This window comes from Drosophila willistoni (genome assembly GCF_018902025.1).
Source record: "Drosophila willistoni isolate 14030-0811.24 chromosome 2R unlocalized genomic scaffold, UCI_dwil_1.1 Seg167, whole genome shotgun sequence".
NCBI classification, from domain to species: Eukaryota; Metazoa; Arthropoda; class Insecta; order Diptera; family Drosophilidae; genus Drosophila; species Drosophila willistoni.
The window spans coordinates 19,467,497-19,489,999 of NW_025814050.1; the positions used below are offsets into that span (position 1 = coordinate 19,467,497).

The 22,503-nt window shown below is 38.3% G+C and overlaps 1 protein-coding gene across 1 annotated transcript in view; it reads right to left on the minus strand.

The window, feature by feature from the left end:
• LOC6642867 overlaps positions 1 to 22,503 on the minus strand; it is a 28,377-nt gene that overhangs the window by 178 nt on the left and 5,696 nt on the right. The window contains exons 2-19 of the mRNA XM_002065427.4: positions 14,074 to 14,224; positions 13,242 to 14,011; positions 13,019 to 13,178; positions 12,684 to 12,927; positions 11,779 to 12,614; positions 9,995 to 11,721; positions 9,384 to 9,935; positions 8,955 to 9,313; positions 6,932 to 8,894; positions 6,706 to 6,864; positions 5,103 to 6,646; positions 4,415 to 5,039; positions 2,079 to 4,347; positions 1,846 to 2,015; positions 1,691 to 1,789; positions 1,073 to 1,632; positions 809 to 1,009; positions 54 to 744 (exon numbers count right to left, since the gene is read on the minus strand). Coding sequence (XP_002065463.2) covers positions 54 to 744; positions 809 to 1,009; positions 1,073 to 1,632; positions 1,691 to 1,789; positions 1,846 to 2,015; positions 2,079 to 4,347; positions 4,415 to 5,039; positions 5,103 to 6,646; positions 6,706 to 6,864; positions 6,932 to 8,894; positions 8,955 to 9,313; positions 9,384 to 9,935; positions 9,995 to 11,721; positions 11,779 to 12,614; positions 12,684 to 12,927; positions 13,019 to 13,178; positions 13,242 to 14,011; positions 14,074 to 14,152 — 13,008 coding nt within the window. The 5' untranslated portion in view covers positions 14,153 to 14,224. The remainder of the gene's footprint in view (positions 1 to 53; positions 745 to 808; positions 1,010 to 1,072; positions 1,633 to 1,690; positions 1,790 to 1,845; positions 2,016 to 2,078; positions 4,348 to 4,414; positions 5,040 to 5,102; positions 6,647 to 6,705; positions 6,865 to 6,931; positions 8,895 to 8,954; positions 9,314 to 9,383; positions 9,936 to 9,994; positions 11,722 to 11,778; positions 12,615 to 12,683; positions 12,928 to 13,018; positions 13,179 to 13,241; positions 14,012 to 14,073; positions 14,225 to 22,503) is intronic.

Sequence of the window (22,503 nt, forward strand, 5' to 3'; positions counted from 1 at the left end):
AAAACCTCACCATTAGATAAATTCTCCATATACTTGGCATATTTTCTACTTACATATTCATCGAGACTTCCGTTCTCCTCGGGCAATGAGCGTGGCGAACAAGAGACATAAGCCACTCCCGTATTATAGGCCGAGCACTCGCATCTCTGTGTACTACTGGGCGTGGCACTTTGTGCCACACGTTTGGCAAATATGGTGGCAAATCGTTTGATCGGATATTTACGTTCTGGTGCCAATTTTCGGGCACTAAACACTGAGCCGCCAGTCTCCAAGGCCAAGGGAGTGCAAATGCCCAGATTACTCTTCGGTATATGCACCTGTTTGCGTGTCTCAGCATCTCCCTCGGGGAAACGCTTCGAATAGACCAACTCGCGATCCAAGCCAAAGAAGTGACGCAGTTTACGTGTACGTTCAAAATCGAATTCCGTATCGGCTAGAATATGCAAATTGACGCCCTCCTCTTGCATATACTGCAAAATGGAGGTATAATCATAGCGCATATCCTTTGCGGCACAGCTGCTACAGGATAACAGAATGAATGTCTTCGATACACCCGGACGGAAATTCAATTGAGCAGCTGCATGAATGGCCTGAGTGATGTCACTGCTACCATTATTTCCCGTGCTGATGTGATCAAAGTAATTGACCAATAGCTCTGGCTTGCTGGTAAAGACATTGCGCTCATAGATAATGGTACGCTGTTTCTCATACGGTGAAGCACCGCCAAAGGCCACAACAGCGTAGCTAAGGAAAGAAAGATCAAGTTAAAAGCGTTTTCCTTTCCTGATAAGATTTCTTAACTCCTTACCGATTATTGGTCAACTTGGCTGCCTGCAATTGCTCTTCAATGCTGGAGACAACACTTAAAATGTTCTTTGATTCTTTCAAATTGGCGTTACAGTCCTTGGCCTCCACTATGAAGACAACATCACTACTTTGGGGTATATCAGCGCCAGTCAAATCCATGAAAGTTCCCTCTGGCACATACGAACCATTTGATAACTGACAGCTAAATGGGAAGGTAATCTTGTTAAGTTTCTCATTGAGAACAATATTCCTGTGTGGCACTTACAAAACACATTGTGTGGGCACTCGCATGGGCACCTTCATGGCCGTACAGGTCTCAATGTAAGCCAACGCAGCAGCACATGCTCCCTTCACCGCCGGATGATCCTTGCGTATGGGCTGAGATTTCATGCCCAGATCGAGACACATTTCATAGAAGGGCGCGGGATCGAGTACGGCGGTACAGGCCGATAGGATTCCAGTGCGGAAGAAACTATGACACAATTCATGAACCTCCTTGCTGATTTCTTGCCTCTTGGCTGTTTGCGTTTGCTTGCAATGCTGCAAACTCCATGAGTCTGTAAACTCTTCAGTTTGATTCGTTATCAGGCTATTCGACATGGTATACTCATCAAAAGGTTCGTTATTTAGAGTCCCCAATAGACCAGCTGTTTTGGCAAAATACCAACCGCTAACCTCGAACCAGCAAAGATCAAATTGGACATTGCAATGCAAACTAAACTGAGTATCCGAAGTGATAGATAGAACATCCAATTCTCGGTAAATGGTAACCGCATCCAATTTCAAAGGTAAAACTGGCTGAGGATTGCCATTTATGCTGATATGCTGAAGACAAATATAAACATTATTATCGATTAAATATGATTGTAGATTAAAAACTTACATCTGTACCCAAATCAATTTCTATTAATTGCCCATTGGCTATAAAACTCAACTTGCGTGTGGAGAAGTCTTCCTTAACACGTCCTGCTTGTGGCTGGGCCTAAGAGAAAGTTTATTAGAAATTATTAAATTTAATTCAATTTCTCTTCAACTTACTCCAGGCTCTAAGAGTAAAGTAAAGTTTCGTCTGAAGAAATCGTGAGCCAACAGATAACTGCATTGGGGATTTCGTCTACCATTTGTGATCTCTTCGTAGTTCAAATTCAAGCCAACAAAACGTTGATCAAATGTCATATAATGACGAGAGTCAATTAACAAAGCTCGTGCTGGAAAAAAAGGATAATATAGCCTTAAGTTATAGTCCATACACAAATATTCAAATTACTTACAATAATAGGGTGGCAACCAGGTCTTGGGATCCAAATGGGCTCGCATATTGTAGAGCTTCATGATTATGGATGAATTGGTTTCCGATAGGAAAGATTGCACTTTCGACAAAACCTTATATTCGGGTATCTCCTCAAATTTGGGTGTCTCATTGAAGGCATGCCAAGACATGGGTAACTTTTGCTCCAAATCGATTATACCCACTTCGGGATCGAAGACAAACTTCGTCTTTGCCTCTCTATACATGTCAGCCGTTTCCAGGGCATTCATGGCATAGTTGCGGAATTTGTTTCTCAACAAACCATAAATCTGATGCAAACGATGTTCCAATTGCAATTCATCGGCTATCCAATCGAGTCGAGCCAAAATTTCATAATACTTTTGTACCATAAGCTGCACTTGCTCAATTTTCTCCAGTTCCTTCAATTCCTGCCAGATTTCGGTAAGTACCTCATTCAACTCGGCGCCAAATGGCACCAATTTAAAGTATTTCTCTTTGACGAAATTCCAGGCCAGAGTTGAATACTTTTTGATATTCGTAATGGCATCATTGGCCTTAAAATCGCGATACAAACGTTCAGCGTCGGCTGTGAAACTGGAAACCTTATTGAAATACGGGGACTCGGCCAATTCATTGGTACGTTTATAGATGAAATCGAAAACTTCTTTGCTCAGATCCCAGGCTGTTGTCTCTACGAAACTTATGAATTTAAACATATGCGGCTCGAAACGTTTTAGTACATTCTTCCAATGATTCTCGGCCAGAGTCCAGGTCTTGTGCCACAAGTTTTCAATGTATTTAATAAACTTGATATGCAATTCCTTAACAAATTTGTCATACTTTTCGATACCCTTTTCCATTAGCGTTGAAATGTATGTTAAACTCTCACCATGGAAGAAACGGCTAACAGCCACCAATAGATTATTGTAGGTGGTCTTAATGGTCTCTATTAGCCAGACAATGCTGTTGCGTAAGGCTTTACCCGAATCACCCATGGCTTGCCACAATTCGGAGAAGATTTTCGGTAGTGATTCAATATGATCACGTATGGCCAACTCATCGAGAATAGTCAATGTGAAATTGACCACATCCTTGATATAGAAATCATTGGCCTCATACGATTGATTGACAAATAGACGTAGATCCTCCAAGTCTTCATCCAAAACACTTAACTGTCCAATATCATCGATGAATTGCTTATTATATTCCTTAGCTGTGCTCCAAACTACGCCAACTGATTCTACAGATTCCGTGTATACTGATTTAATCCAAAAATCAATGCCATCCGAGAAGGAGTTATAAATGGAATTGCCTACTCCACTGATTTTCTGCTTCAGTTCACTCTTGATGGTGGGTCGCCAATGGAAGCGTCCAGTTATCAGACGTGAATGATTCATTTTCAGATACGAGCTAACATCTATGATGCGAATTTCCTCATAATTTCTCCAGACATCCAAATAACCACTACGAGTATCGGGTATATAGCCGACCATTTGTAAATTCTGGGTGGCATCTTCAGTTAAATTGAAGTCCATGCGGGCATAACGTTCGGCCAAGTCAACATAGACATAACCCGAATGATTTGTATCCGGGGTATCCCAAACAGTTGCATTCAGACCATATAGAGGGTATTTCATGGTTGGCAACAGCCACAAACGAACCGTGTGGAAAGGTGATTGACGCTCGTATTCCAATTCCTTTTTGTTCATATCGAGTAGAGCTAAGAATTTACCATATCTCGCCGGGAATATGTCACGTTTGTAGTGAGCAGTCGATTCGGTTTTATAGTACGATGGTCGTGCAGCCAATGTGCCATTTAATTGGACATCCAATTGGGAAGCTTCATGTTGGCCATAGAACTTGAATGTGTAATTCGTGTGACCCAATTGATGATACAGATCCTTCAGTTGGGCACCCAAGACAATCAATTGATCTGGTTCATTAGAATAGTTAATGGTCAAGTGAGTTCTCAGTAAGTCCACCAAGCCACGATAATATGTGGCCTTGCAATCAATATCCTTCTCGAGATATGGATGAGAAACGGTCAGAGCAAATGTCTGATGATCGCGATCTCCTCTGGCCAATGGCTCAGCAGTCCATTGCAATTTGCTGCGTATAGCCTTGGGTTGCTCATAGTAATCCTCGCCAGCCCATTTAAAGGCCAAATCGGAATTGAAGTGATTATCGGTCACATAATACGCACCACTAGTCGATAAATTGCGTTTGGGATAAAAGATTTCCAAGGCAAAGCTTTGGGATTCATTGCCAAACTGTAGAATAAAATAAAAAGAGAGTTAAAACTTTATGATTCTTAAAGTTATTCCCCATTCGACTTACCTTACTAAAGTTGCCCAATTCCAAATTGTAGCCAATCCAAGCCGTTTCCGATAACTCCAGTTTGGTGTGCTGTCTAACCACCTGACTGCTGACATCTTCATATTTTGTGGTCAAGACCACAGCTCGATTTGGATGAATGGCCACCACCTTGAACTCCTGTGCCTTGATTGTGGCTCGGGTATGCAACTCACCGGTCAAATTGAAGTTCTTTGTATTCCGCAACTCATAGACCTCAATGTGCTTAATATCTCTCAAACCACTTGGATCACGTACATCTCTTGTATTCACATAGTGTATGCCCAATGGTTTCATGTCATTCTCTAGGGTAATATCTGTGGTGTCCTTATAGATGGGATGTCTCTGCTGTTCCACTCGTTTGTATTTGCCATCAAGAATTTGTTGCTCGTTGTAAACCACTTTCACATTACCAGAATCCAGATTTTGACGCTTTTGAAGTCCATAGACAATGTCAGCACGATGACGTGTGGTTAGAGGAACTTCAATTTCAACATTGCCATTCAAATTGTGATTCACATTGTTCTTGTCGCTATCATAAGTGCTCTGCAATTTGAAATAGGCGCTATCCTTGGGCCAATGGCAACGACAATAGCGATAACTGCGACCACTGGAAAATAGAACAAGATTATTGGATTAACATAGATTTTGAAAACTCTTTGGGATATCTAACCTTTTTGTGGTGAATTCAAAGTCTGTCTTGAACCAAGTGACATTGAGGAAGGGCGTGGTACTGTTAAAAACTCCATGCATGTTGGTCAATGAACTGAAGGAAACATCTAAATCTGATATACGACGACTGGCTGGATAGGCCAGAGCACACACCAAATTATGATAGTCAGCATTGGCCATGTCATAGTGTCCAGTGAGAGCGAAAGTGTGCTCATCCTTGAATTGTGGTGTAATCAATTTGGCATGGAACTCCCTACGGACACCCTGTTTGCGCTGCAATTCGAAGTCTCCTTCGACAATCGATAGATTCTGGATCTGTCCCCATTCCACATGAGCCAAACCCAGCAGATCGTTTGTGGCATTGCGATATGAGAGACGAGTGAGAAGCTTACGCTTAGCCTGCAAAGCCTCATAGCTACCCTCGACAAAGAGATTGGGATCCTTAAACTGTTTACTGATAATATTACCCCTATATAGAGCAGATAACTGATGATGATCGCCCACTGGCAGGGGTAACTGGGTGAGGACTCCGAAGGCAAAGTCATCCTGCGATTTAAATTGCAAACTACCATTCACATCTAGATTCCATTTGGAGTCAACACTCAGACGGCCACCGGATTCAAGTTGCAAGAAAGATTTGCCCGGATTTAGATACTTGGCGCTGGCGTGCACAATTCTGGGCTTGGCATTCGGTCGCTCCATATAACTCTCTAGCACCAATTGCAGATTCTCGTTCAGGATCCATGACCATAGACAACTGCCGCGTCCGATGTGCTTGCCAATTTTATATTCACCAATTATTTTGCCACTATCATTACGCACTCCCACATCAGAGTGAAGATGCACCGTTTCAATGCCCAATTCTTTCCATGGTGTCTGCAAATTGATGTCACCAATGATTCTACCCTGCTCCACGGGCTTCAGATTGCCATAGAAATTAATGCGTGCTATTTCTGGTTCTGTACTCTCTACCAGCACTGAGAAGTCCATGGCTCCGTTGGTCTCGCTAACACTATAGCCACCCGATATCTGGCACATCTTGCCATCCTCAATGGCACTGAAGGAGAAACGAATTTTCTTTGCTCCCGCTTCATTGATATTCAATTCAATGACACCATCGCGTCCTCCAGTTTTGGGCTGAACTCGCAACGTGACATCAATGGGCAGAGTGTCGGCCATTCGCACAGCTCCTGTTATGCCATAGGTGGCCATATTTCGATACAGATTACCGACAACATCATATCGCTGAGCATCCCGGCTGTTACGTGTCAAAGTGCCATGCATCGAAATATTGCGATAGTTCTTCATAGGAGTCCATATTTCCACATTGAAGACATCCTGCTTCTTGCTGGCCCTTGTGCCATAAGCAATACTCTGACCATTGCGGCTAAGGAAATTAAGATCAAAGTTCAGTTGAGGACTCTGACCTTTGGTCACCAAAATGGAGGTAGAGGCCAACTGAAGAGGCAACATGGTAGTATGAACTTTGCCATTGGCATTGATGAAATACGCTGGATTTGTATGCCAATCAGTTTCGATGTGTAGCTATAAAATTAATATATATTTAGACCAAAATGAATTCATCTGTTTACCACCTAATTTACCTTATTTAGAGTGCCATTATCGGTGACCTCAAAACGTATATCGATAAGATTGTCGACAGCTGAGAAATCTTTTTTAAAGTACACCTGACAGGCATAGTGAGGTATGACATCCGTTTCTAAAAGAATACCCACTGAGGTCTCCAAGAAGTTATCTTCATTCTATTAATTAAAAATAAAGATAGTAACATTTATTTGGAATAAAAATAAATTCATAATATTTTCTTGCCTCCACAGCAGCGGCCAAAGATAGATGAGTATGGGAAGTGATTGAAGTAATGTTTCCCTTATAGGCCACATCATCCAATTCTAATCTGCCATTGATATCGATTTCACGTAAGAGCTCATACGGTGTAATCAATTTCAATTGCACATTATGGGCCTTTGGCTTGACATTATCCACCACTTTGGTGTAGTTCAATTGGAAACCCATTTCCTGTAGTTTGTCCAAAGCATCATGAACCTCAAATTCAATACGCTGATAGAACGAATTGAATTGCAAATCGACATGATACTCAAATATGGATTTCAGATCCTTAGCCACATTAAAGGGAGTGCTCACACTCAGCACATTGAGTACATTGATGTAGTCAGGATAATGCAAACGATCCTTGAATTCGATGCGACCCTGAGGTAATTGAATATGTCCCACAGTTTGATATAAATCGACAATCTCTTCGATTTCACCTTCACCGACTATGGTGGGCCAGACCAGAGAATCCACCTCGAAGTCAACATGGTATGCGAAATAGTTCTCAGTCGCCTCAATTTCATCAATATCCTCAGCAATTGATGGATTAAAGTCATCATCGTAGAACGTTTCCAATTTCAATTTACTTTTACCCAATTGATTCATCAACTTTGACATGGGATGGCCATTGATCTTGGCTCCCAATTTATATTGCGAAAGTTTGCCATGCAATCGGAAGATAAAGTTATCCCTATGCAAGAGCTGAACAATAAAGCCATTCTCCTCGAAACCAGCCAATGGAGTAAACACCAAATAGGAATACTCAAAATCGGTGATATTATGCATACGCCAGACTCCAGTGAAACCGAGAGTTGAATTATTCCACAAGCCTCGCATATCGACACGTTCCGAATTGAATTTAGCGAATAGAGCCGCCTGGTGGAAGTTCTCTATGGGCGTGGCCACACTCAATTTAACATCGAAATCGAGTAGATTCTTAATATCGGCCAATGCCTCAGCACCCAGAGCAGCGGGTGGTGCTCGAACCTCTGCCACAGCATGACGTTTCTTCTCATTGAGGCCAAATCGCACATTTATCGTACGGAATTTCTCCAGCGGTGTGGTTATATTGATGGTCAGCATATTATCCGTGAATTTCTTCACATAGCCATCCATGGTCAGGGTGAATTGTCTTATATCGAAGCCAAGTTGAGCAGCTCCGCTCACTTGACGCTGATCGTTGAGCATAAATTCAGCTGCCAGGCCACCCTTACGATACCCCTCGAAGGGGCTTATCAACTGCATTGTACCCGAAACATTCTTATAGCGTTGATTGCGCAAAAACTGCCACTTGGACAAGATATTGTAAGTATTGATTGTCTCATTTTGTCCACTATATCTCAGATATAGATCGGTGTCTATTTTGCTATTATCTTGCCAATGCTTGGCCTTAATGTTGATGGTGGGTATATCCTTGATGGTGCTGTTGATGCCAAAACGTATGTCAAAGCTCACTAATTGATCGCGTATATCATAGTCGCTCTTGTAGCCCAATTCCAAAGTCTGATCATCAGCCCAGAAGAGAGTGGAGTTAATCAGGATTAGGTTATCCATATTATAGACACCAGCGCGCAAACTATTTGTCTGCCAACCCTCGAAGGGTGTACTCAGCTCTGCATGTATCCAATTGTGCAAATGTTCACCTGGCATTATGCCTGCATCATAGGTAAATTCAATCACCTCCGTAATGCTCCACGAGGCATGTGCCTTGCCATAATATTTAGGTCCTCCCGTATAGGTATTGAAACCACAATTGATAGTACGTTCCGGATAGGTGAGCATCACATTGCCATCGTAGTGCTTAGTGCCTGGATTATTGTATTCAATTAGAAGACCCAAACGTTGGGTAGGATCTCGATTGGCATCCCACTTCAATTCCAATGACAATTCTTTGCGTGTCTCTATATTCAGCAGGCCCAGCTTAATATGGACATCTCGTATTCTGTTTAAAAATAAATACTAAGTACATTTTGGAAAAAGTTTCTAACAAAATTTTAGTTACTTGTCTACATGCAATTCCAATTGCAAAAGTTTTGGTTGCTCTGACAACACTTTGGCAGTGATCCAATAGTCCCGCTCTTTGACCTTAAAGCGCACTTCAGCATTCGAGTTACGATTGTGATCATTTGCGGCATATTGTATGGTCACTCCATATGGATCTTTACCATATTTGGCTTGCAGATCATAGAAAATCAATAGCTGATTGCGTCGATAGACTATATTTAGGGAGGTAGTCTCAAACGAAGGACTCTCTACTATCATTTTCAAATGATGCAAAGCCTGAACCCTGGAACTGCGATCCTTGTAGTTGCCCTTAATGGCTATGGAGTGTCCCGTGAACCAAGAACCATTTATATAGATCTAAAAGAAAAATAAGAAAAATCAACTTTAAATTAAGTGGATCATTTACAAATTCCGTTTACGAACTTACTATATAATCTTTTACAGCCTTCTCATTGACCTTTATGCTAGCCGTACAGGAATTAAAGTCAGGCACTGTGACATTCATGTAGGCATCAATGGCAAACAATTGACGGCGGGGCAAGTGAACCGAAAAGAGTCCAGTGACTTCCTTTTCTGGAGCATATTTTAGACCCACTATCACATTATGTTCGGTGCCATTTTTATTTCGCTCTTCATGTTTCACCAATATGCGATAATCGATCTTAGATCTCGGTAATTTAAGTTCCAGACTTGCTCTTGTCTTGGACGCTTCAGCCATATTTTCAGATTGGGAACGAGCAAAGATTAAACGTATCAAACTGGTATAATTGGGATTTGTATAGTCTGGTGCATTATTGTAGGTGATCATGCCTTCGGTATGACCCTGCAGACTCAACCATGTGGCATTTGATGCAAAATTGAGCTTCGGATAGGCTGAGGTACGTAATTTCATATTGCCACGATATTCGGTTTTTGATCTATCACCATTATTGACCAGACGTCCAGCAAAGTTGATGGTTTCAATCTTATTGGCTTGGAACTATAAAGTGATAGAATTGGTATTAATCTTAAACTAGCTTAATTTTCTTATTGACTTACCCTATAGTTAATAGTCATATTAGTCGATGTGGTCACTTCGCTCTGCACCACATTGCCACTGACCATTGCCTGAAGTTTCCTGGTCTCAAAAGATAGCTCAACATCATGTTGTTTGATGCCATTTTTCTCATTGATCTTTATGGAACCCACTAGACCAGTTATGTTTATTCCGTTAACAGCCAAAAGCATGCGTGGCTTATAGATCCAGGCAGTGAAATCCTGATAGCGTCTTAATTCCATACCCAAATCCAATGATCGATTGCCATTTGTATCCAGATAGACATCCAAGCGTCTATAGTCGGGATTGCCATCGTAACTGCAACCAGCAGAGGCTCGACTAGCTCCATTAACAAAGGCCACCGAAGCATTAAAGGCATTCGGCACACTCGTTACGTTGGCCAACAAAACACGTGGCACTTTCGATCCGGGCGTAGTGAATACCAAGGAGAACTGATTATCCGTCTCCAGTTGATCCCATTTGTATTCAAAGGCATATTTCTTGGCCGTCAAATCGGATTTCTTCAATATCAAGCTAAAGTTTAGGGGACCCGAAAGCAAAAGTGAGGGATAAATTGTTGTAGCATTGCTCAGATCGGGCACACTATAGTGGGAGCACATTTGCAGGCCAATCGCTCGATCGAGAACTGGCCAAGTGCAGGTGGAGTTGGAGCTACGCTTCTCAATGCCCGGTTGGGGTAGTTCCTCATCTCGTCTTATCACAAGCAACTCGGAGCGGGCACTGAAAATTTCATTCTTATCCTGGGGCAAATTGAATGAGAAGGATACTAAATTTCTGCCGCGCACCTTCAACTTGGCTTCTACTTCGGAATTGGAGTACAAATTACTCTTGACCTTAATGCCAGACTGTCCCCAAAACATATCCGTTTGCATTGTTGTGATGACATCTATCGATACGGATGGCTTAAATCTGCCCTGTACATCGAAATGCCAATCCGTAACAGGATCCACTTGCTCCAGATTTCCAGAGATACGCAAGTCCACCGATGAGGCACCGAAAGCGTGTATAGCCAATGGTAAACCCACTGCCAGGGGCACACTATAAGCTGCATCTAGGAACACTCTTGACTTCGTATACGTGAATTCCTTGCCAGACAACACCTTCTGGGCCTGATGGAAGGGATTGAATTCCTGGGCCAAAGCCATCACCTCAAGCATGGACTCCACACTATAGAAACGCAAATCATTGCCAAAGACACGTAGACCAAACTGAGCTTTTGGATTGTTGTAGTCATATTTTAGCTTGTAACCCAATTTATCCACATTATTTTCAATACTCTGTTGCCTTCCACTGGCAGGAGGGGCATCGCGTTTCGAACGTTTAGCGCCGCTGAGACTCTCCTCGAAATTGTAGTCAGCATCATCATCAATGTCCTCCTCCACTCCAGCTGCAGTTGAGCCCTGTTGGGCCTTTCTCTTCAAACGTAAGTTATCCAAATTCAAAAGATTTTCCAAAGTGTCGTCTTCCTCTGCACTTTCATTGCCCAACCAGCGGTTCAGGAAGGAGAGTTTCTTTCGCAGAATTTCACCATTAAAGGGACCCTTTGGTCCAAAGGCTTGAGATACTAACTCTTCGAATCCTTCGGCCCGTGCGCTAAACTCGAAGAAATTAACAGATTGACCAAAAAGATCTGCTGTAAAATTAACACTAGCAATTCGGGGCAGATAAGAATCAGTGCCAAATATCAGATTAGCATCCGTGGTGGTACCTAGAAAACAGAATTTTTATTGATCGGTTAATTCACAAAACAATTGATAGAACTTACCAAAATTATATTCATCAAAGAACAAACTATGCTCATAATTTCTTGAAAATTTACGTATATCCAATTTGAATTTCTCGGATAATTCATCATTCAGGAGTAAACCTTGTGCTTCAATGCGGACTGGGGAATTGGATCGCGCCAAATTGCTTAAATGTGACCAGACATATGAACCAACTTGATTGATTTCCTCATGCTCCAATATGGATTTGATGGTGGCCATTGATATATAGTCGGGACATCGCATAGTCTGTAGATAACTGTAGATACGCAATTCCGAATTGAGGGTATAATCGCCATAGCTATCCAAAAAGTAGTTGCGATATTTAAGACAATCGACTCGACGAAAAGCTAAAACAGCCTGCAAACGTATCTCCACAGGTGTCTTCACATTATCCTTGATAATTCCTTGCAAATGCTGGGCAAATTTCTCAGAGATGGCACCAATATTACCCAAACCTTTTAGCAACACAATAAGTCGTTCACGTTGCTTACGTTCCCCACGATACTTTTGATAGAGACTTAGAAATTCGGTCTCTAGCAAATTGACAATTTGCTGAACTTTCAAATTCTCTTCACAATTCTCATGATGTTTGCAATAGCTATGCACCACAGCTGTGGCTCCCAATGTATACTCGGGATCTAGTTTGTTCTTTGCATACTCCAATATGGTATAAAAGGTCTCGAGAGTCTCATCATCGGGCCGTGTGATAAAGGACAATGAAGTCATCCAACTGTATGCCATTTCCTTGGTCAACTTTTCGGTTACAATTTGATCGCGCATCACTTGATATGAAGCTGTACTGCCAATGTATGGCAGAGATTCCAGCACATGATTTCTATGAAAAAATAAAAAATCGATTTAATAAGCAAGAGTTTTCCCACCATCGTCATATTAGCCTACTCACCTGCCCTGGTCACAGGTACTAGCCGAACGCTGCAGTAATGTGGAGAGCGTTTTGTAATTCAAACTTTTTGAGGTTTGCAAAAAATTCGTAAAGACATCAATGAACTCTCTTTGAATATTGGGAAAGCCCGATGCACACATCTGCACTAGAAGTTCACGTGCCGCTTTTATCTCATCATGAGTGGGCTTAACGGGTGGTGTGTGGTCAAAAATCAGTGTGGCACGACGTTCTATCATCTCGGTATCTGTGAGAGGGGGGGCGATGGGGGGAAGGGGAAGCAAATTAGATGAACTGAGACCCCGAATTTCATCTTCGACCAAAATTTGATTACTCACTCTGTTCAAGGAATTCACTTATGCTGTACGATTCCTCACCCTTCAGCTCTAATTTGCTCTGACTGGTGGTCAAAGCTCCAGAGCTGGCATTCGAGAATGGCAATAGCAAATGAGTTTCCAGGCAGCTGATCTCCTTGTAGACACTATTGTCAACAGTTAGCTACAAAAATTAATTACTTGTTTACCCAAATTGCTTTCTATCATCATCAAAGTTATGACTTACATTACAATAGCTCTGTGAATTCAAAATGGGCCAAATGGTCTTGTCATCCCTGAAGGTGTATGGCGTGGTCTGCAGCACTGATTGAGTGGCATATCGATGTCTGCAGGTGCCAATATCCTTTGTCTTTTTGATGGTCACAAAAACACTGTCGGTTGCATCTAAAGCATATTGCACTTGACATTCACCTGATACATCCGTTTCGGTTGTATTAAAGTCCACATCGAAACGCAACATTGTGTTTTGAAATGCCGATAAGATTCCCTTTTTAATATTCAATACCCAGGCTGTCTCCACCTCCAGTGGACAGACTTCACTTATCAAGCCATCGTGATAGGCAAATCGCAAGAGATTCTGTCTCAAATCATTGGCCAAATCCATACTCTTTGGATGTAGATTCTCGTATTCCTCAGTGACTGGGGTATCTTGATCACTGAAACTATTTTCAGCACTACTCAAAGTATCATAATAATCGACTACGTCCTTGGGCTTCTCATTATACGAATCAAAATTGGAATTGTCAGCCGTGAAGGCTTCCGATTTATCAAAGAGCTTTGCATCGTTGATACGCAAATATCCTTCACATGGCTTGGGGAAAAATATATCCAAATTTGCCTTTAAAAACAAATCGGAACTATTATCACCGGAACCGGCAAATTCTGTTCGTACTGAGACAGTGTAATCGTATTTATAAAGAACTTCGCCATAATTGAATTTCGAAGTTTTCGGTTCACATTGAGGACGACCACAAATGCGTGGATCTTTAAGAGGATCTATAAGAAAGTAATATTACGATAAGGATTCGAACAGTTTCCCATATTTTTGTACTACTTACTTTCCCTTGCTGCTTGACCAATACCAAAAAGTAGTACCAAAACTATCCATTGAGTTGCCAATGAGGTAAATGACCCCATTATGGCCAAGGGCCTTAGTTTAGCTAGTTTTCTCCGTTCAAAGTTGAAAATAATATACCATCGGTATAAAACCTAAAAAATGCAGTAAGCAAATTGATTATAAATCTATAAATTTTTAGTAAAACTGAGCCAAATGAAGAATAAGTTTTTTTTTTATATCTATATTTCTTATATTTTTTTATTTATTTTTTTTTTTATTTATTTAGTTGTTATTATCAGCAAATCTTTTATCTTTTGAGTCTCGTTCCAAAATAGAATTTGATAGAACTAAAAAAGGTATTTTGATCAAGTCACCAACTTTTATTTGAACTGACTTGATCCATTTAGAAATACCTTAATACCAACTAAATTCATAAATATTACTAACTTATGATTATTTTTCATAAAAACTGTTGAAAGATGGGAAATTTATCTTTCTTGTTTTGGTAGTTCGAAAAAAAACTGCGAAATTAATAAAAAAGAAACTAATCGTCAGACAAAGACAAGACGAAGGGCTCCAAAAAATATAATTTTAATTTGCTTCCAAACAAATTTTTTGCAATTAAATGAGAATTTGAGGTATGCAGCTTTGCTTATAGGCGGATTTGTGGCTTTACCCCTGAAAGTAGGCAATGGACTGGAAAAGTAATCAATGTTTTCAACAAATTTATAGACTTGAAACTTACTTAGAGAAATATTTTTATTTTCAGCATATTTAAAGTCTTTAAAAGGGTATTTTTGGACTGGTTGTTGGAAACTTTTGGTAGTAACGTTGCACCTATTTGATACCTCGAGATCCTAGTTTCTCTTTCACCTATAATGCTTTCTAGTTGTATGTTTCTACAGGTGTATTAAGATTTTTATAAATGTTAAGTAATGTGTAGCTAACTGCACTCCGATAAAACTGATAGATGATCTGATTTAACTCAGATGATTAAATGTACCAATGCCCATTGACAAACCAAAATGGATTTTCTCTTGATTAAATTCCATAATAATAAAGCTTATAAATATTAGCTATAACGAACATTTTAAATTAAGTAAAAAGGATAAGTTGCAATTTCAATTTTGCGCACTGTAATGAAATATATTACATTTTTCTCTTTTACTATGAAATCTGCTTCAAAACACGCCAAACTAAAATGAGCTAATCAAGGCAATAATTTATAATAATAAATAAAAAGGTTTGATCAAACTATTCGCATAAAACCTAAATTAAAATGAAAAAAAAAACACCACAAATATTCTTTTCTATTTATTCATTTTAGCTCCAAAGACAAACCAGTCATTTGTTATTGTAAAATTTATTGAAATTTTTAAAAAATTTCTAGTAACTAACAAATATATAAAACTAACATAATATGTAGTTCATTATGTTTTCTTTAGGATGAATTCTCTTCTTTGAGCAATTAAAAGTTTTAGACAGACAAAAGTTCATTAGTTAAAATCGTTTCCAGTTGATTTGATTACTGTCGACTCTGTTTCACTCTTTCTCTCTCTCTATCTCTCACTTTCTCTGATTCGTTTACATTCTTTCTCTATAACTGTCATTTTCTTTATCTCTTTTGTCTAGCTTTTGGTGAATATTCTGTACTTTAATTAAATAAATTTTGCATTTGATTGCACAAAGCAATGACAGAACTAACAGCCTAAAATTACAAGTAAGGCAAATCTTACTCATACTTATTCCTTGAGCTGACATGCTGACAAAAGCAGATTTTCACTTCGATAGCCATTACTTGTTACTTTTTGCCTCCAATACCCTGTAGGAGTCATAGGTTAAAGGGTGGCTTAAACGAAAACAATTTATATTCATAGCTTACTTGATGTAGGATAACACTTAAGTCGTTGCCTTGTACATTAGAGATTTATTTTGTGTGTTTTCTATAATATTTGTGCAAAATGATTTTTTCGCTCAAATGAGTTTTTGCATTTGTTCTCGTTTAGCTATGACTACTTGATTGTGGACCTGCCGTTGTGTTGGCTTCAGTATGGAAACCCTATGTATGCAGTCATGCCTTCCATTATTATAAACGCGCCTCGTTTTGTGCGTTTTCCTTTCACTTAACCGAAAAGCAAATCAATGGAATTTCCACTTGATTCAACATAAAACACACTTAGAATCCAAAAGAACCAAAAAAAAAAACCTAAGAACAAAAAACAACAACCTCAAGCTCAATCCACAAGACCCATCATTAATTCCAGCAATCCAAATTCAAAAGCGAGACACACAGAGAGACAGAGAGAGAGAGATAGATTGAGTTGTGTGGGCGGAATTCGACAGCTCGATTGATGCCAACTCTAGTTTGCATTTGCATTTGATTTTCGCAGGATGCAAGCACTAGCAACCAAGACGAAATATAAACAGCAAAACACAAAAAAAAACAAAAAAAAAATTGTTAACGCTTTTTGTTTTTGCCCCTTGCACTTTGCCAAATCGAGGGTCGAGAATCGGGAATGATTGCGGTAGTTCTTGGTGTTTGCTGACAATGATTGCTGCTACACAGAGCACTTAACTCCAGCACTCAACGGTCCTTGCAGCCCTTACGATTCTCTTCACTCCAGAATCTGCATCGTCTCGTCTCTGTAATTCGGTTTTTGTGGGTTCCAGTTTGTGACCGGCATATGTACACATACATATACAACACATCTATTCTTAAAAACTTTCAAACAAATCTCTGTCAGAATCCTTGTATACTCTGTCTATCATTGATTGTTGCATCGCATTCCCATTTATTGTGTTGATGGGCCAAATATTGATTATAAATCATGTTGGTTATGCCTCTCATATGCAGAATATGCATGCTTATGTTTGGTTTTATTGCCAGGAATTGTTAAATGTCATTAATTTGATGGATTGCTTGACTTTGACAAAAAGTATGAATAGGAAACCAAACGACAGATCTACATAAATGCGTTTTATTCATTACAGTCTTCTATTGACAAAATCGAAATGTTGATTAAGTGCAGCAAATTGCTTCCATAGGAGCCCTTTTTGGAGATTAGAATCCTATCGTTTGTATTTGTATACAATATTAATATATTCTTGTTTGCGGTTTAAGGATTCTCATAGACGATGTAACAAGCGACCCCCAAAACGACGATGTGGCAATTCTGCTACGAGACGACAAGGAAGAACACTTTTTAAGACGAGCCAACGACGAGAAGACGTTTAAAGAAGTAAGACATAGACGTGTAAAGACGAATGAGAAACGACGCTCTCATTAAAAACCTAAAGACGAAATATTTACCATTCAATCCACTCATTTTTATAGTTACTAAAACCTAATTATAATCAAAACTGAAACCTATTACAATATATGTAACTAAATATAAATCTAAACGGGACTACTTATTTCTACGGAATCAGAACCCAGTCCCACATAAGTATATTCAAACAATATTTAAAGTTATAAATAAGCTTATTACCCTCTAAATATTTATTTTAATGGATAATTATGAACACATTCTTAACAGTAACAATAAATTGGGTTGGCAATTTTAATTGGAGTTCTAAAATGGCTTCAAAGTCGTAAACTTTTAAAGAAAAAATGAGATTAGAAGTCGTTTTAGCTATCATTTCTGCAGTTTTGATTTTAGAAGAATAAGTAATACATCTTTATAGGTCTAATTTATCCTCCAACCAATCCAAAAAAAAATACTAAAATTCATAAAGAATCAAGATTCTCAAGAACTAGAGCTGATTAGAAAAAACTGTTTGCAGATTCGGGATCAGCATTGAATAAGTAAACAACACTAGAAAAACTTCGTACAACAACGAAAAATTTTGATTTTGTTGTACTATGTCATTAAAAGTGATAATTAAAGAACTCCATTTCAACCAATTTTCCTAAATTTAGATGAACCTAGAAGAAAAAATTTTAAATGAGTAAGGGAGACTATCAGAGCCAATAAGGCTTACTTTGCAGACCTTGAACACAAAATATTTTTCTGATTGCTTAATAAAGTTGAAGCGTTGCTTAGTCAAAAAGAGATATTTTTGAAAAAGTAAAGTCACCACTTTTCACAAAATTTCACATCAATTACTTATTGAAAAGCCCTCGTGTTGCTTTATGGTCCTTGGGTATTTACTAGACTTTAAAAAATTCAAATTGTACCTTCTTTTTTTCCCCCATCAGCATGTTGATTACATTTATCAGTTTATCAACTTAAAAGAGCAAAACACATAAATAATATTTCCAATAGCCTTAGGTTAGATTTTGGAAATTCCACACCACAGAGCACAATAATATTAATCAAAAAATATATACATAAGCAAGCCATAGACTACTCTCATTGCCCCTGCCCCTACCTCTGCCCCTGCCTCTGTCTCTGTTGCTGTCCACAGCACAGTGACAACCCATCATAAATGCAACTCTATATTAGAGATTGGTTATATATTCCATTCTATTATTTGGTTGTCAGCGAATGACCCAAATGTCCCGCAGGTTATGGCAGCGGTGCTAAGCTGATAAGCGGCTTAACTTCCGCGTCCGTTGGCCAGAGTATGAACTGTTTTTATGCCAGAGAGCGGAAGAGTTTAATAGGGAAATAGAATTCGTTTGAAAATGCTTTAAACAAAATGTATACTTTGATCAATGTATTATAAGTTAATCCATTTGAGCACTTTGACTTGAACAAATTTACCAAATAAAACCACAAAGTGCACATCAATCGCTTGCCATCCATATCCCTATACCGATTCCCAAACAAACAAAGTTTTCGTTTACTTGGCCAAAAACCAAAGAACACCAAAAAAAAAAAAACAAAAAAGGGAAAAAGAAAAAAAATCAAACGCCATTTGTTTTCATATTTTTTCCTCTTGGCCTGCACGTTTTCCCTTTCTCTCTAACTCATTCTCTCTCTCGCTCTCTCTCTTTATCTATATCTGGCGACCTCTTCTTCTCTAGGCACCACTCGTAGTGAATTTCCCTGGAAAACATTTTCGTAAAAATGCAATTTTCAAGTGATGGTAAAGTTCGAAGGGAAGTGAAAGGTGAAAAAAAAAACAGTCATGGCTCTCAGGTAGCATTTGTTGGCTGATGGGTGGGTGGAAGGGGAGGGGGGTGGAGGGTAGGTACCATAAGAACTTTAGCAGATTGTTAGCGAGAGTGAAAACAACTAAAATACTCATAAAATTTGAAAACAAGAATTATGCTATCCTCTTGCTGAGAGCTTACCAAAAATTAAATTCATCAATTAGGCAAAAATAATAGTCAAGAATACTTTCAACATCAAAAGACTTTTTGGAGATTTTATAATAGAAGCAATACAATTACTTGAAAAGCAATCCATTTTGTTTTCCATATTCACTCAATCGATTGAAAAACACTAAACACCTACTTTGTTTATCATGATAGATGAAAAATAGAAATTGTTCTTACACAAATTTTAAAAGCTAAATCAAACATGATAAATGGACGAAGATCATAATATTAAATTAAATAAATTACATAAATAGCCCAATTACTTTTCTATGGTTTGTTTTGAAGTCATAAATTAGCAATATATTTCACATAGATTTACCTTTTGTCAGAGTCCTATGTTCTTTGAGTAGTGAGAAGCCAGTGTCTTGCATATTCAAGACATAACTCTATTTATTTGTTCGAATATTCCAAACTTACTTTGTTTTATGATCTTGTTCCAACGAGTTTTAGACCTTCCAAAAATCTAATGACTCATTTAAGATTTTAAATGTATTCATGCAATGCTCAAAATTAGAAGCCCCCACAATTTCACAAATATTGATTTGTTGTTTTTAATTATTTAGTTAAGTTCTCAATACATTTTACATAAATTACTGTAACCATTGGGCCGAATTCAGTAAGAATATTTTTTAAAATTTTTATTGATATACTAAATAAGAATATAATAAAATAATCACAAAATACACACAAAATAAGATGTCATAGATACTATATATTATTTTTGCGTTTATTGGCATCACAATGATGGCCACATGGATAGGTCTATTGTTGTGAAAAGAAGTGCAAAGCTTGACTAATTGATCCACAACCTTTCGATATAAATTTATTTATTCCTATGTAATAAAAGAAATCTACATTATCATATTAATATACATACAACATTCAAATCCTACAAAACTAAAACTCTAAGAGAGGTTTCCATTCAAAAACTGGATGTTAAAAAGTGGCTACATTACAAAACTAACTAAATATAATGTATTTCATTTAAAAATTTTCCCAAAAAAGAAAACAAACCTACATATTACGTACCTGCATTGTGTTCTTTTACTACCACAAATGCCACTATTAAGATTTTGGAAGAGGAAAACTTATAAAGCTCGTAAATTTTCATAAGTTTCTGTAAGTTTTCATCATATAGACTAAAGCACTATATAAAATAATATGTAAGACTTCCATTAATATGCCAATATATGCTTACATCTTCATGTCTATACCTTTTAAAAATATATTTCCTCTCAAAAAAAAAAATAGGAACAGAAAGGAGAGAGGCACGGGAAAAAAAGCAATGTAAAAATTTTTGCACTAACATAAATTCTCAAGTAAATGCAATTACGTTTGTTGCAGCAACTTACAGTCAAGTGCAGGAGAAAAGAAATGGTTTGGCTTTGGGTTTGGGTATCCACCTCTTTTTTTAGGAAGGGGGGAGGGAAACTTTGAAACATGTGTGGGATATTTTCTTTTTTATACATATATTTTATACATACATACAGAAATGTCATGAGTTCTTTTCACTGCAAATCTAATAACAAACTAGACGACAGACTTGAGAGAAACATCAAAGTTGATCAGAACTTAGTGCCAACTAAATTTAAACTGACTCTAAGAGTCGCGTATGCAAAAATTTGTTTATTGAAAAGAAAATGGGAGAGAGAGACAGAGAGAGAGGGAAAGAGAGATAAAACTATATAGCCCTGTAGAAAAGAAGTGAAGTGCGTGAGATGTGACAACGGAAGCAAACAGTTATTGCATAAAGGTGAAGCAGTTTGTAACATGCATCCTGTTTGCCTCGCATTTACCTCCCCCTTCCCTTTAACAATGGCAGGCAAAAACATTGCTGCCAATATGCATTGTGAATGGGCTGGCAATGGCTTCTTTTATTAGTTTTTCAGGACACACACAAACACACACAGTGGGCCACATAGACAACAGGATCTCTTTTTCCTCTTTCATCGTTTCGGTGTAGGCTCCTTTCTTTTTTGTTTTTGTTGGCTTAACTCTGTTCTCACTTTGTTTTTCCTACAGTGGCCCTAATGGGTCTCCCCATTTGCCATTCCTACGAGTGTGTGTGTGAGTGTGTGTGTGTGTGGGTGGGAATGCATTTTTTCATGTTCGATAAAGACAAAAGAGCAAGCATGGTGGAATGTCGAGAAAGAAGGGAGTCTCTGGGTGAAACATTACATGTATGTATGTATGTATGTATGTATGTATGTTCGTTCGTGTGTTGGGTGAGAAATTGGAAAATTGAAAATGATGTGTATCACTTGAAAAATGGCTAATAAACGAGATTAAAATTGCCAAAGGCGTGATTTTTTCACTCTAACTGGGCTCTGCCAGTGAAGAAGGTATTGAAGAATTTCTGAGTTATGAAGCAATACGAATTGGGACACGGATAACAGAGGAAAAAACCAACAAAAAAAATTCAGAGTAATGGATAAAACGACTTCGTAAGCACAACTAGTAAAGGTAAAGTAAATTGAATTTTTGGTCGATTAAACCTAGATTGAATTTTGTATTTTTCAGGTTTAAACTGTTCAAGAAAGTTTTTAAGAATGTTAGCCATTTATGTTTTCTTTGAGTCAATTGTTGGTATGGTTTATAATAAATACATCAATAAATATTAGAACAGACTACTTAATAGACTACAATTGACTTGGGTTATAGTCGAAAGTGGAAACTCCCTTATACTCTCTCACTCCATCGAAAAAACAGAATGTAAAATTTATATATTATTATTATTATTTAAGTATAGGATATAGTTGTAAATTATCAACCTAACTATATTTTACAAGCACTGGCCACTAAGGCCTTCGGCTTAGACGAAAACTACATCCATACAGTAGCCTGGGATTCGAACCCGGATCCTCGTTGTTCAGTTGACTAAATGACTGGGCCACTTAGACAACTCATCTTCCGAGAACTGCAAAATTTATATATAAATTCTAATAAAATATATAAAAGGTGGGGAAAACTTGTATAATTGGTTACTTTTTGATAGCCACTGAAGATTATCTTTCTGAGAATTTATACGAGAGGAGAAACCTTAATAGCCAACAACCAAACAGAAATAAATTCTTTACATAAATAAGATTGGAAATGATGAAAGAAAATGCGTCTTATGATTTGCAAAGGAATAGAACCTACAATAGATAATTCATCTCTTATATA